Source organism: Gastrolobium bilobum, unplaced genomic scaffold, assembly GCF_033153095.1.
Source record: "Gastrolobium bilobum isolate Gb01-03AN ecotype WA unplaced genomic scaffold, APGP_CSIRO_Gbil_v1 utg909, whole genome shotgun sequence".
In the NCBI taxonomy this organism is placed as follows: Eukaryota; Viridiplantae; Streptophyta; class Magnoliopsida; order Fabales; family Fabaceae; genus Gastrolobium; species Gastrolobium bilobum.
This window is the reverse complement of record NW_026895707.1, coordinates 1,130,177-1,144,319: the sequence shown is the minus strand read 5'-3', so window position 1 is coordinate 1,144,319 and position 14,143 is coordinate 1,130,177. Positions and strand designations below refer to the sequence as shown.

The following is a 14,143-nucleotide window of genomic DNA, read 5'->3' as shown; positions in this document are numbered from 1 at the left end:
TTATAACTTTGCTGTTATTGATATTACTTCAATTTCAAACACACTAAATCTTAAAACTAATGACAAAAACATAATTTTATAAATTGTTTCATTCTACTTTCAATTTTTCATCTCTTACCCGCCAAGAAAATTCGAGAATGGAAGGTTATAGTGGCATGGAGTTATTTAAATTTCATAACATTCTATGTTATTTTTTAAACATCTCATAAGTGGCATGCTTTAAGTTTTTATTTAATTCCTTCATATTATTTACCACCAATCCAAACAAAGGATTATTAAAGAAATTTATTTATTTTCTTTAAACAGTTATTACAAGAGAAAAGAAAATATGAAAATTCACAACAGAATATGAAAAAGAACACAACAGAACATGAAAAATCAGTTCGTAAATTTATATGCGTACCTTTTCCACGAACATTTTTTTTATTGTATGATTTAAATCACCATCCCAATACCATCTCTTCTTCTCTTTTTCCTGCACCACATATATTTTTCGTAAAATTGGTGTGCTTTTGACTTCTGCTGAGAAAGTTTCCATTTTGGGGCATGCACTCACTACTAAGTTCTCCATTGACGGAAACTCAAAAGCATAACTCTTGGAGCTGCAGAAACATTCGAGGCTCTTCAGTGATACAAGTTCTAGAATTTTTAATTGTCTGAAAACAATGTCAACTTTGCCTCCATGTTCTTCTCCATTTCCTTGCTCTGATACAATTTCCTTCAGAGATTCACATTTAATTACCTTCAATGTGCTAAGCTGAATCAAGCTTTTCGCAGTCGATGGTGGCATTAAATTTTGTAATCCATTACAATTAGTCACTTCTAGATTTGTCAAGTGAGTGAGAGATATTGAGGAAGGCATAATAGTGACCAAACAAGGACATGTCTTTAAAATCAAGAACTTTATCCTTTGTAGAACTATGTCTCGTTCAAAGCCTATCTTCTGAAGATGAGGTAAATCTATTAACTTCAAGCTTTTCAACTCAGGAACGACCCCCACATTTTCATTTTCACGAGAACTTTCGAGAGGCACTATCTCTTTAAAGAAACAATTATTCAATGATATGCTTTCCAGATTAGGATTCCTATGAAGTAAAGAATATAGAATACTGGTATCTGATAATCTATATAGGTGAAGCTCTTCTAAGTTGTCCATTCGATAGTTCCCGTCGCCCATGTAGCTGCTTGACGACTTTGCATGCCACGATTCAATTTGCATGGACTTCAACTTATTAATTACCTGTAAGTATTAAATAAATGTTAAAAACGAGAAAATTTACATAAAATAAATATTTGAATTATATGTTTCATGTCATTGAAAGTTTTGGGTTTTTTTTTTTCTCTTCTTCTAAAATAATTTTTCTATGATTTAGAAAGAATTCTTTAGAGTTGAAAGGCTTACTACTACCTCTTCAGGAAAGAGGACTGACTTGCTTTGCGCATCAGCAATTTCTTTTTTGAATGGTTCCAACTTGTCACAACGTTCAATAGACAGGTCAGTCAATGCTGGGCATCTTAATACACAATATCCTGGATAGAAACTCTCAAGTTTTGATAGGTTCACTAATTTGATGGTGGTTAATTTAGGAAACTCAAAATTGATGGGAGGATTAGGACTGCTTGTGAAGGTACCTTCTCCCTTGGCAACAATTTTCCTCAATTGAGAGCAACCCAGCACCACAAGGTATTCAAGATTGGAAAAACACTTCGCTACAGAAATTGGAAATATATTTTCTAGGCTGTCACAATCATGAATCCCAATCTTTTGCAGATTGTACAAATTAAGAATCCCTTCCTGGTCATTGTTCCATTTCCATATCTGCTTCAACTTTGGGAGTGTTTCTAAATGAACATCTTGCAAGTTGGTTTCGTGCCCAACATGTCGTTTTTCATTGTCTAGTTCAAATATCGCTTTCAATGACTTGCAATTAGTAACCCTCAAGTTGCATAGACTCTGAAATATTCCCTCCACATAACAAGGAAAAATTTTGTCTAATTTATCACACTCCTCAATTATTAGAGTATCCAGTTTGCCAAAAGAATCTGAAGACACTTTTGAATTCCATATCTCACTCAAACTCTTCATGCTCCTCAGTTTGATATTCTTCAAATTTGGAAAGATGCTACCCTGCTTTGATTCACAATAGTCATAAGTTAGTTGAAGTAAAAATGATGTCTAACGTAAACGAAACCAAATCAATAGAGAGCTTGATTATATTGGTTTTAAATTGTGGTTTGGGTTAAGATATTGTTCTATTATCATTGCAGCAATTGCAAAAAATGTGTACAAATATGACTTTTACGAATTACAACGCAAACAAAATCAATCACAATATTTCTCAAAATCGCAACATTGCAACTGCAGATTGCAATTTGAAATCTTAATCATAAGAGTGATTCGTGACACATTATGTTAAGGGGTTTGTGGTATGACCTAACTATCTAGTGTCCACATTTAGTAAGCTGATTAGTATCTGAACATGAAAATGTAGGGTTCTTCCAAATTCTGCATATCCTATGTATGTTTCTGAATAAGTTTTCAATATCCCAGGTCTCACAACAAACAAAGATTTCAAATTAATAAGGATAATAGTTCAACGTTAAAGTGAAGGCATACAAAGATCTAAAAAGAGAATCTAATATCACCGACCTACGTACCTCCATTGTAGCAAGGGAACCTTTCCCTTGGGGAAAGATGCATACCATCTTGTCACATTCACTAATGAAAAGACTTTGAAGATTCACTAGACTCTTGGCCATTGAAAATGGTAATAAATATTCTAAATTCCAACAACCATTCACATCCAAGTGTATCAAATTTTGAAAATAGGAACTTAGTGAAAGTTGGTCACTCCAGATTTTCTCGATTTGCATCAAGGACAACTCCATTCTCTCTAATTTGGAAAAGACAATCTGCAAAGCAACATACAGAATTAGTCTCCAAAAATTCAAGAATTGATTCTGACTTTCTCAAGTTAATTCTTGCTAGAAAAAAGAATGTCTTTTTTCTTTTAAGTGTAACAACTTACAATCTCCTTTCCTAGTTGTTTAAAAATAAAATATGAAATAGAATTTGAATTGTAAAAGATAAAAAATCCACATGACAATTTTAAACACACCTTTTCATGGAATAGTATTTTGCTAGTTTCTCCTTCGGTTGATGAAATGGGATAGAACCCAATAAGTTCATATAAAGATTGCAGCGTCAAATAGCGTAATTCAGGAAAGTTTAGAAGCTCATTTTCAACTGTGTTGCTTTGAGTTTCCACAATCTCCTTCATCGAGCTACACTCAGAAACTTCAATTGTTTCAAGAACCGTTAGAAGTTTAACCACTGAAATTAAGAAAACATTCTTCAATTTACCACAGATATTGATCTTGATGACTTTCAATTTGCTGAAGGAGGGGGTTGAAAGTTTACAAGAACATATTTTTCCCATGTTGTTGAGATTATAGAGATACAAAGACTCCAATTTAGGGAAAACCTTCTCAGGATTTTGTCTGTCCTTTGGGTTGATAAGCGATTGAATGTTAGTATTACTTACAACGGACAAATGTTTGAGAAAAGGAAATCCTTTCAAATTCAATGTATAAAAAATATCTTCAACACCATTGAGATCTTCCAACAACAAAATTTCAACTCTTTTGAATAGCATTTTGATACCCTTTCGCGAATGAATGTCAAAGCCATTTTTCAATTGTATTGCCAAAAATCTCGATACTTCATACTTCTCTGCCATCTTGAAATTTGTCTCTAAATATGCCTTCAAATCTCCAATTACAATCTTGTAACTATTTAAATTGTCGAAGAACAAGTTTTTTGGCAATTGAGAAAGATTTGGGATTTGTATGTCTAGAGTTGTCAACCGATTCAAATGGCTCAACTCAAAAAGACTAGCATTTTCACTTTGGTTTGTATGTTCTTCATCCTTCCATTGAATCAAAGTGTTTCTCATATACAACTCTTCCAAACTAATCAAACTGCTTATTACATTGGATGGAATTTTTTGAAGTTTGAAGCAATCACTAATATCAAAAATTTGGAGCTTTGTTAACCGCTTAAGCTCAACAGGCAATTTTTCAATATCGGATCCTGAAAGACTTAGAACTCTTAACTTTATCAACTCACCTACGATGGATATTTTCTCACCTAGCATACAATGCTCCAAAGAAAGCATTCTGAGTTTTGATAAGCATGTAATTGACGAAGGTAAGGGTGATAGATGAAAGCCAGACAATATCAACACTTTGAGTTCTTTCATTCCTTTGAAAAAGTTGTTTGGTACTTTTAGATGTGGATCATTATTGTTAACATGGAATACTGTAAGTCTGGGGCATTTTATACTTCCAGGAAACCCCTCAATGACATCACAATAATGTAAGGAAATAGCAGCGTACCTTTTAAGTTTACCCTCATCAGGCCATTCATCTACTTTTCCTTTTGTCATTGTAAATGCATGCTTCTCCTCCTCGAATGCTATTGACAAAGCCGCCCTGTGAACAACATCTTGCATGGTGAAATGATCACTTGAATAGCTGTTAGACAACAAACCAGACTCCTTTAGCTTTCCAACCAATGCATATACTCTATCTCTAGCTTCCCTCACTGTGTAGACTCCTTGAAGAAAACCTAACCCAATGCAGTATTTGACCAAGTCCATAATTAATGCATCATGATCCATGCGAGCACAAAGTAAGAAAGTGTACTTGAGCTCTTCATTTTCTAAAAGTTCATAACTCAACTTTGTTGAAAACTCAGGCGCTCCTGTTAATTTTTGCCATTCAAGCTTTCGGTTAACATCCTCCCATACCGAGCGGCTCTGATTTTTTAATGCCCTTGCAGTTGTAACTATCGACATTGGTAACCCTTGACACTTGTTGGCAATTTGAGCAGCTAATTTTGTAAATTTAGAATTCGTACCACTTATTCCAGCCTTATTCATGAACAGAGTATCTGCTTCCTTATCTTGTAAGGCTTCCACCAAGAAAATAAAGTTCCCCTGTCCTTCCATCTGACTCAATAACACTTGTTTGGTTTCAGAAATCAGCAAAACTTTACACCCTTTGAAACGACCAAGAGTTTCTTCTGTTTTCACCTTATTGGGGGTACCCAAGAGATTTTTTAAATTCATCTTATTTAAAGCTTCTTCTGTTTTCCCAATACTGGAAGCCTCAGGGGATTTTTCTTCTTTGACATTCTTCAGGTCATCATTCTCGGATGGAATCCCCAACATATTGAAGTCCAATTTAGCCCAAAGATCATCTAGGATTATAAGTGTGCTCTTTTTCCCATTCTTTAACGTCTCTTGAATTCGAGCAGCTCTTGCAACGTCACTTTCCTCATCCAATTTCATCCCCAACATATCAGCAATTTGTCCTTGAATTTTTCTAATATCAGGATTTCTGGTTATGTTTGCCATAGTCACTACATCGAACGCCTTATCTTCTAAGGCTTCCTTAGCAACTTCTTTGACTAAAGTGGTTTTACCCACACCACTTAAACCATAAAGTCCAATCATTCTAACTTTTGGGTCTTCCAATGCTGCCTTAATGTCAATCACTATTTTTGCTCTCGAATGATAGCTTTCATAGCCAATGTTAGAAAAAAAGGCAGCCATGGAGGGTGGGCCAAGCCAACAAGAAAGCGTGTCATGCTTTGCTTGCAGTAGTCCATTAACCTTCCCATTAATAACATATGCTTCTCTACTTCGACGATACCTTATCCCCGGCTTAGGAAGGTAACAACTTGTAAACAAGTCAAATATGGCAAGTTCCTTACTTTCATCCCCATTGAAGCGATCATATTCAGAAATGATTTCATCCACCCCTTCTATCCATTTTTTAACATCTTCGTGAATTCCTCTCCCATATCTTTCTTCCTCCTCAACTTTGTGTTGAAGTTTTTCTTTAGCTTTCTTCAGATTCTGAACAGCACCTTCTAGTGTCCGAACTCTTGCCTCATACTCCAGTAGGGGAATCAATACTTGCTGCTTTAGCCACGCCTTCATACGAGGTGACTTCGCCAATTGAGAACACCAAATAATTAGATGATCCATCTTTCATCGTTGACTTTACTGAGGTCAATATGTATATATCAACCACATCGTTCCCTGCATGCACGTAAACAAGAAGATTATTTAATTATGATAACAAGGGAATAAATGTAAATCAATGAATTTAAATTAATAGATGAGATGAGTTTGTCGTTCCACGATATTTTCCCGAGGATGCAAACCAATAATAGATACTACTTTATTTATTTACTTTGGAGATAAGTTTACGGTCTTATATCAATTAAAAATATTAATAAAACTGGTTAACATTACATCTAATTTGAGCATAAGTATATCACTTGATGAGTGTCGAAAATATTTGAGAGGCCTTAAGTGAAATTAATTAACAAATAGATCTCTAGCATTTGCTAATTTTCTTCAAATTTGTATTAGTTCACAAAATTAATATGCTTTTTCACATAAATCTGCTGTTGGAAATTGCATTCAACTAATCTATAACAATTTTAAGATACGTTTTGCATAGTTAAATATAATTTGTGATAAGATGAAAGTGTACAAAGTAAAATGAACCGAGACTGAATGAATATATTTAAATGACATGTTAAAATTTTGTAATAGACAAATAGGATATTTCGTAAATAAATTTAAATTTTAGTAGAACATAATAACTGTAGTATATATAAATAGCCATAACATATATTAAGGTTCGAAAGTTAATTCTAGCAAAATAAAATAAAACAAAATACTGCAAACATTTCCCGTTGCATATATGTTTTTTTTTTTTTTTTTTTTGTAATATCATATATGTTTTTCTAGCTTATACTTGTGCTATATTTTATTATCTTCGCACAAGAAAAATGAACCATTTCCTAAAGTTTGAGAACTATATTTCATAAAGCTAACTTATTTATACTTCGTTAAAATTGAAAAACTAATATAGATATATTGGTTGTTAAAAAAATTTCAGTACTTGAAGGATTATTTTAAAATATGAGTAATTCTAAAAGATATACCATATCTATTAGATCATGACTTGCATCGCGAGAAATATGTTTATATTTTGACCAAACTATAGAACAAAATGACTCCTATAAATGCATAATGTTCAAGTTCAAAAGGAAAATAAGTTTAAACAATCTACTGATGGTAAAATTTTATCTTTAAATTACTAAAAAAAAAAAATTTATCTTTTGCCTCTTAACCTTATTTATTTCATTTTCGCCCCACCACTTTTTATTTTATTTTATTTTCATCCAATTGTTTTTCTAAAATTCATCAAATTCTTCCCAACTTAATGATTTTTTTAAATAAAAGTTTAAGATTGGCATAATTTAGCGTAAATTGTACACTTATACCCCCATTATAGGATACCTTGTCCACATGTTCCATAAATATTGGGCTTTGAAAATATTTAGAAGAAAAATAAAAAATAAATATTCTCTTTCATTTCTTTTTTAATGTTATAAGGTAAAGTATATTTGTTACCAAACAATAATAATAAGGTAAAATTTATTATTTACTAATTCATATAATTTTATGATAAATTATGAGTCTTGTTATGGAATATATCCATATCCTAACTACCTACCCATGAATCCCTTAATAGATAATGACACAATTATCCTAACAGCATAAGATGATAAAGATAATGAAGATTAAACCCTTATCCCTACAAATAAGAGGTTAAGTCCTACATCAACTGGGAGATCTACACAGCCCAAACCTGAGAGATAACCCCTATAAATAAAAGGCTAAAGACCCCCCGGTACACAGACTGAACTCATTTACTACTATTGGCAACACTATGCACACACTCACGTCTTGGCTATTGCTTGTGCGCAGTGATTGAGATATTGACTATAAGTCAACCAAGATATTTGTCTACAGGATATCTCTGAGCGCATACCCTACAGTATAATTCTACGGTTCTCTATGACCGAACAATTTTCTATACACCAAATTATAAGTTAGTTACACTATTTAAAATCAAATGTGAATTTAATTAATTATTCATATTTGAATTAGAGTTTTTAAAACTATTAAAGAAAAAATAACAAATTTAGTAAAAAATAATATCTCATATTTTAAAAAAATGGGGAAAATATACTTACCACCAAAAAAATTTACCACATTTACAACCAGCCTAATCACCGTTGATTTCCGTCAATCAACGGTGATTAGGTTAGTTGTAAATGTAGTAAACTTTTAGAAATTATTGAGTCGTATTTATTAATTAATTATTAATTTTCAATAAATCTAATAAACTATAACCGTTTGATTGACGAAAATCAACGATAATTAGGTTAGTTGTAAATGTGGTAAACTTTTTTGGTGGTAAGCATATCCTTCCCCTTTTAAAATTACTTAAAAAAATTTACTTAATTATTTTTAAAAGAAATTATGGTAATTGAGATAACGTAACGTCTTTTTGTTTAGGAAAAACTTCAAAAACCCCTCCACAAGTTTCTTCAAAATCATTTAACCCCCTCCCCGAAATTTTTAATCATTTACCCCCCCTTACTTAAAATTTCTTTATCACTTACCCCCTAATTTGATTTTCCATCCAAAATTTTGTTAACAGAGTTAAATTTTTTTAAAAGGTACCGAACTTACCCTTGATAGAAAAAAGAAAAACATAATTTCCTCACAAGCGCAGTTTTAGACAAACTCACGTAAGCAAGACATGAATGTAAATCATGGATTGAATCCTCCCTCTACTCTCAAAGACACAGAAAAAAACGAAATAGCACCTTCTGAATGTTTGCTTGGTAATATCATATGATTAAGGGAAAAACAAGGCATATATGAAGCACAGAATGTAAAGCTTTTGAGTTGTTGTGCAAGCAAAATAAAGTGCGGCTCTGAATAAATTTAGGGGTTCGCTTTTTCTACCGTCAATGTAGATAACTTATATACAGTGAGATCAAAACGACGTCATTTTGAGGCGAAAATCACATTATTTTTGTAATTATAATGTATTTCAGGGTTATAACAGTCTTTTTCATTATAATTTTTAATTTTTCAACTCAAAACGACGTCATTTTAGGATTGAATGTAGATAACTTATCTACATTCACCGTAGAAACATTAAAGCCTAAATTTATAAAGTCAGATTTGTTGGTCATATAATAGCAAAAAAATTTATAACAGAAAAAAGAAGATCTAAACCTGCTGAGATGATGTCTCTTTAATCATTTTATTTGAACAACGATACCAACAATTGTGAGTGCGGTGTTTAATAGCAATGGAATTTGCAGGAAATAATTTTTATAATTACTAATTCTAACAAGGCTACCTTAAAGAAAACATTCCGCGAGTTTGTCTAAAATTGTATTTGTGAAGAAATTATGTTTTTCTTTTTTTATTAAGAATAACTTTGGTATTTTTTTTAAAATTTAACTATGTTAACAAAATTTTGGATGGAAAATCAAATTAGGGGGGTAAGTGATAAAGAAATTTTAAATAGGGGGGTAAATGATTAAAAATTTCGGGGAGGGGGTTAAGTGATTTTGAGAAAACTTGTAGATTTTTTGAAGTTTTCCCTTTTATTTATATATATAATTTTATACGTACAATAAATTAAGTTCAAACTTTATTAAAAATACATAATAGAATATATAGTATCGCCTAAATATTTTGGCCTATAATTAATCAACGTATGTAACCAAATGGAAATGGAGGATATAGAATGGGAGAAAAGATATTACCATATAGATTGGAGCAGCTTCATAAATTGCACATGCTCGAAATTAATTTGAACTGATGTGGGCTTACTTTGACTTCTGTGACAAAATTGTAATATAGAAATAGAGTCAATCATTCTATTAACAAAAGAAAAAAAAAAAGAATAAGAGTCAATCAATATCTTTTAATCACCGTAAAAGCTTTTTTACATTATGATATATGATATTTCATCAAATAAGTTATAATATTGTAAACAATAACTTATTTTTTGTTTAATATTCAATTGTATAAGATCTCATGATAAAAAAGAAAAGAAAAAAGTGATTATTAAAAAGAATGCCATCTTTAAAAGGAAAATTAAAATGGTGCAAATCAAATCTTTTTTCTTTTATACTTTTTTCTGTTTCTAGAGAAATGGCTCTCTAATGAAGAAAATGTGAAATTCAATAAGAATGATCTTGTGCTTAATGCTTGTGACCTAAATAACTTTTGTGCTAAAGTTCCGTTTTTATTAACTCTCGTAATTTTTCATTTAGTTTAGCAACTAAAAAAAATCAATTGAGTGACATTTAACAAAAAAAAATTATAAATGTGATATGCAACATCAACTTATTCCTTTTAGTTCTGCAATAATATTCATAGGATACTATGATAAAAAAGAAATATTCAAATTCAATAAGTTCCATGTATAAGAATAAATGAATTATGTATTTTAAGAATATTTCGATCACAAATAATTTAAATTACATGCCTAAATTGTATGAGGAGAAATTCCCTAACTGCTCAGCTATATTGAAAGACATGGAACAAAAGAATTTATAACTTTGAGAGCACAATAGAATTTCAAGAAAACTATAAAAAAAAATCACACCATATCTTAAAAACTTGAACCAGTGCCAAATATTTATACTAAATTACTGATAATAATATGTTGATTGTTTCCTTTAGGAATAGTACTACAACTTTTTAACAGACATCTTAAAAAAAGAGAGTAATAAAACAACATTACATCTTAAGTGATAACGGTGCAAGAGGTTATCTCGGCTAAGAATCAGTGTGCGTTTGGGAGGTCTGGTAGAAGACAGGTGCATATTCCTATTGTGTGGCAACCCCGTACTACTGGTTGGATTAAGATTAATACCGATGGGTCTTCCAAATTCAATGCTGGAGTTGCGGCTTGGGGAGGTCTTTTGAGGGATGAGACTAGTAGATGGATTCAAGGCTTTTCCTATCACATTGGTAAGTGCTCCGCCTTTGTTGCTGAACTTTCGGGTGTACTAAAAGGTCTTGAATTGGCTTGGAATGGTGGTTGGCGTCGTTGTGTTTTAGAAAGTGATGCTAGTTCAGTGATCACTTTGCTCTCTAAAATTGAAGGAGCAGCTCGAGAGTCTCGTTTGGTGACTCACATTCGAGCATGGTTACAAAAAGAGTGGAAGGTACATCTGGTTCATGTGTTTAGAGAAAGTAATGGTTGTGCGAACTGGTTGTCTAAATATCCTTTGGAGCATCATTTGAGTGATAATTTTACTGTTTTTGATTCTCCTCCTCCTGGGATTGTGCCATTATATTTGGCTGATTTTTCGTTGGTCTGTAATTTTCGGAGAGTTACTCTGAGCTAGTTTTGTGTTGTTTGGGGCTTTAATCCCTTTCTTTTTACCAAAAAAAAAGTATATTGCTTCATGAGTTTTGAAAATATTTGTGACAAAAATGAGACCTCGAATAAATTTAACAAACAAAATGTCAAAATTTCATCTAACAAATTTGTTGCATAAACATGATTATACTTTTCATATAAATTAGTTGCTGAAAATCAAATCAAATTAATCTATAACATTTTTAAGTAGGTTTCTTTATAGTTAAATATGATTGGTGATGAGATGAGAATGTACAGAGTAAGAAAAATCGAAACTAAAAAATGTATTTTTGATAATTTAATGACAAGACAAAACTTTAGAATAGACTAATACAATAGCAAATATACCAAAATATTAGTAAAAATAATTATATTCCAAATTATATTAAGATTCACATGTAATATTCTAATTAAAAAGAGAAAGACCACAAATATATTTCATTTAAGGTTTTTTATTTATTTCAAGTTTATACTTCTGCTCAAATATCTTTTTTCTTACCATATAACAAAAATGAATCACTTTCTAAAACCTAATAATTGTATCTCATAGAGTTTCACTTATTTATAGTTTTTAAGTATAGGTTAAAATTTTAATATAAGCCACTTTATTATAATTGAAAAATCAGTGTATATACATTTTTATTTAAATTCATGTTAATCCACCTATAAATTTATATATGCTGCTTGTTTTCCTTTTCTTTTTTCAGTACTTGAAGAAGGGCTAAGAAGATAAGAAATTTTATAAGATGAAGTTCATGGGTTCGAATCCAGAAAAACAGTCTTTTGCAATTATGCAAGGGTAAGGCTGCGTACAAGAATTTCCTCCACCCCACACTCGCTAGTTGGGTTTGACGGGGAGTGGTTTATACCATATCGATCAGAATAGCTCGATGACTAGCATGTTGAGAAATATCTTTATTTTTAATCAAAGCAATTCCTCTTAATGCAAACATGTTCTAACTTCAAAAGGAAAATAATTTACAAAATTTATTGATGATAAAATTTTACCTTTTATATCTGGGGATAGGATATTGTGACAACCAAGTAAAGTTACAACCAATGTTACTACCAATCAATCTCACCGTTAGACTGGTAGTAGCGATCCGACGGTCCTCGTTGAATTCTTAAATAGCTCCTCTGTCGTCGTTTCTCTCTCTCCCCCTTCTCTCTCTTCCCTTCTCTCTCTCACGAGCTAGGGTTCAATTTTTATCAGGTTCGATTTTTACCAGATTCGATTGTTTGAGCAAATCAATTATCGCGGTTCTAGTTCCATTAATATTTGAATACATCTGAATTCATATTTAATTCGATTTTTTGAGGAGATCAATTATCGCGGTTCTAGTGACCAACCTGTTTAAAGAAATCACAAGGTATATGAATTCAGATGCTTTTTTCAGGAAAGCACCAAGGAAATCAATGGTTTCATAACTTCCAAAAGAATAACACCAAGATTACTGAGAATGAATTTAACAAAATAGCCTAGCAATGATTGTCATAAAAATCCAAATATCTAATGATCCCATTCAGCTTATTTCTCAGTAACTTTTTCATATAAAATATCATCAAAATACATAAATAAATTGTCATCAACAACCAGGCCAGAATTATCCGCATGGAAACTCTTCCCCTAGAATTCACAGATATCTAGTTCCCTGCTTGAGAGAGAGAGAAGGGAAGAGAGAAGGGGGAGAGAGAGAAACGACGACGGAGGGGCTATTTAAGAATTCAACGAGGACTGTCGGATCGCTACTATCAATCTAACGGTGAGATTGATTTGTAGTAATATTGGTTGTAACTTTACTTGGTTGTCACAATATCCTATCCCATAATTTTTAAAAAAAATTGGAATGAAAAAAAAAATAAGACCTTGTTTGAATACTGTTTCTAAAAGTAAGTTTTGGTTTTTAGAACAAAAAAAAAAAACCATTTAATAAAGTCTGTTTTGTAAAAAAAAATTAAAATTATAACTGTTTTTTTGTTTTTAGAATCAACCTTAGAGAAAATTGCTATGTTTGATTGTGTTTTAATTTTTTTGGTTCTTAGAACCATTTTGTAGATCAAATTTTAAAAATTGTTTTGTAGAATAAAAGAAGAAAGAACTTGTTTGATGACAATGTTTTGAAAACAATTTTAAAAATTGAAGAACAATAGAAGTGGATGCAAAAGCAGTCTTTATACTGTTCAGTTCAAATTTCTATTGTTTTCAATTCTTACGTAAATACTATGTTGCCATAAATGAAAAAACAGATCTCCGTGTTTTTCTGTGTTTCAGAATCAAAACCCAAAATACAGAACAAAAACATCTATGAGATTTTCTCTGACTTTAGTTTTAAAACCTAAAACACATACAGTTTTTAGATGCGTTTTTGTAGAATAACCATTATCAAGTAGATTTTTTTATTTTTTTGTTTTCAAAACTAAAAAACTGTTTTCCAAAACAGAATTCAAAACAGCTTTTTTTTTTATTTTGACTTTTAACTTTCAAAATAAACTATTTGGGTTGTAAATATAGCCCCTCCCATAAAAGAAACACAATAAAAAAATAAGGTAAAAGATTTCTCCAGTTAATGAAGATAAGTTATCTCCAGTGAATCCAAAACGATGTCGTTTTGATGTTTTTGTAATTTTAATATATTGCAGAGTTATATTAATCTTTATCATTATAATTTTTTAATTTTATAACCAAAACGACGTCGTTTTGAGCTCACTGGAGGTAACTTTATTTCCGGTGACCGGAGAAATATTTTTCCCATAAAAAAAACACAGAAAACACTTATTTTCATAACTATTCTAAGAAAAAAAACTAGAACAC

The 14,143-nt window shown here is 31.3% G+C and overlaps 1 protein-coding gene across 1 annotated transcript in view; it reads right to left on the bottom strand.

The window, feature by feature from the left end:
* Positions 1 to 14,143, bottom strand: part of LOC133292841 (uncharacterized) — a 43,781-nt gene that overhangs the window by 22,914 nt on the left and 6,724 nt on the right. Inside the window, exons 10-16 of the mRNA XM_061491307.1 lie at positions 9,722 to 9,796; positions 4,399 to 6,110; positions 3,120 to 3,285; positions 2,659 to 2,913; positions 1,633 to 2,128; positions 1,409 to 1,530; positions 404 to 1,240 (exon numbers count right to left, since the gene is read on the bottom strand). Coding sequence (XP_061347291.1) covers positions 404 to 1,240; positions 1,409 to 1,530; positions 1,633 to 2,128; positions 2,659 to 2,913; positions 3,120 to 3,285; positions 4,399 to 6,056 — 3,534 coding nt within the window. The 5' untranslated portion in view covers positions 6,057 to 6,110; positions 9,722 to 9,796. The remainder of the gene's footprint in view (positions 1 to 403; positions 1,241 to 1,408; positions 1,531 to 1,632; positions 2,129 to 2,658; positions 2,914 to 3,119; positions 3,286 to 4,398; positions 6,111 to 9,721; positions 9,797 to 14,143) is intronic.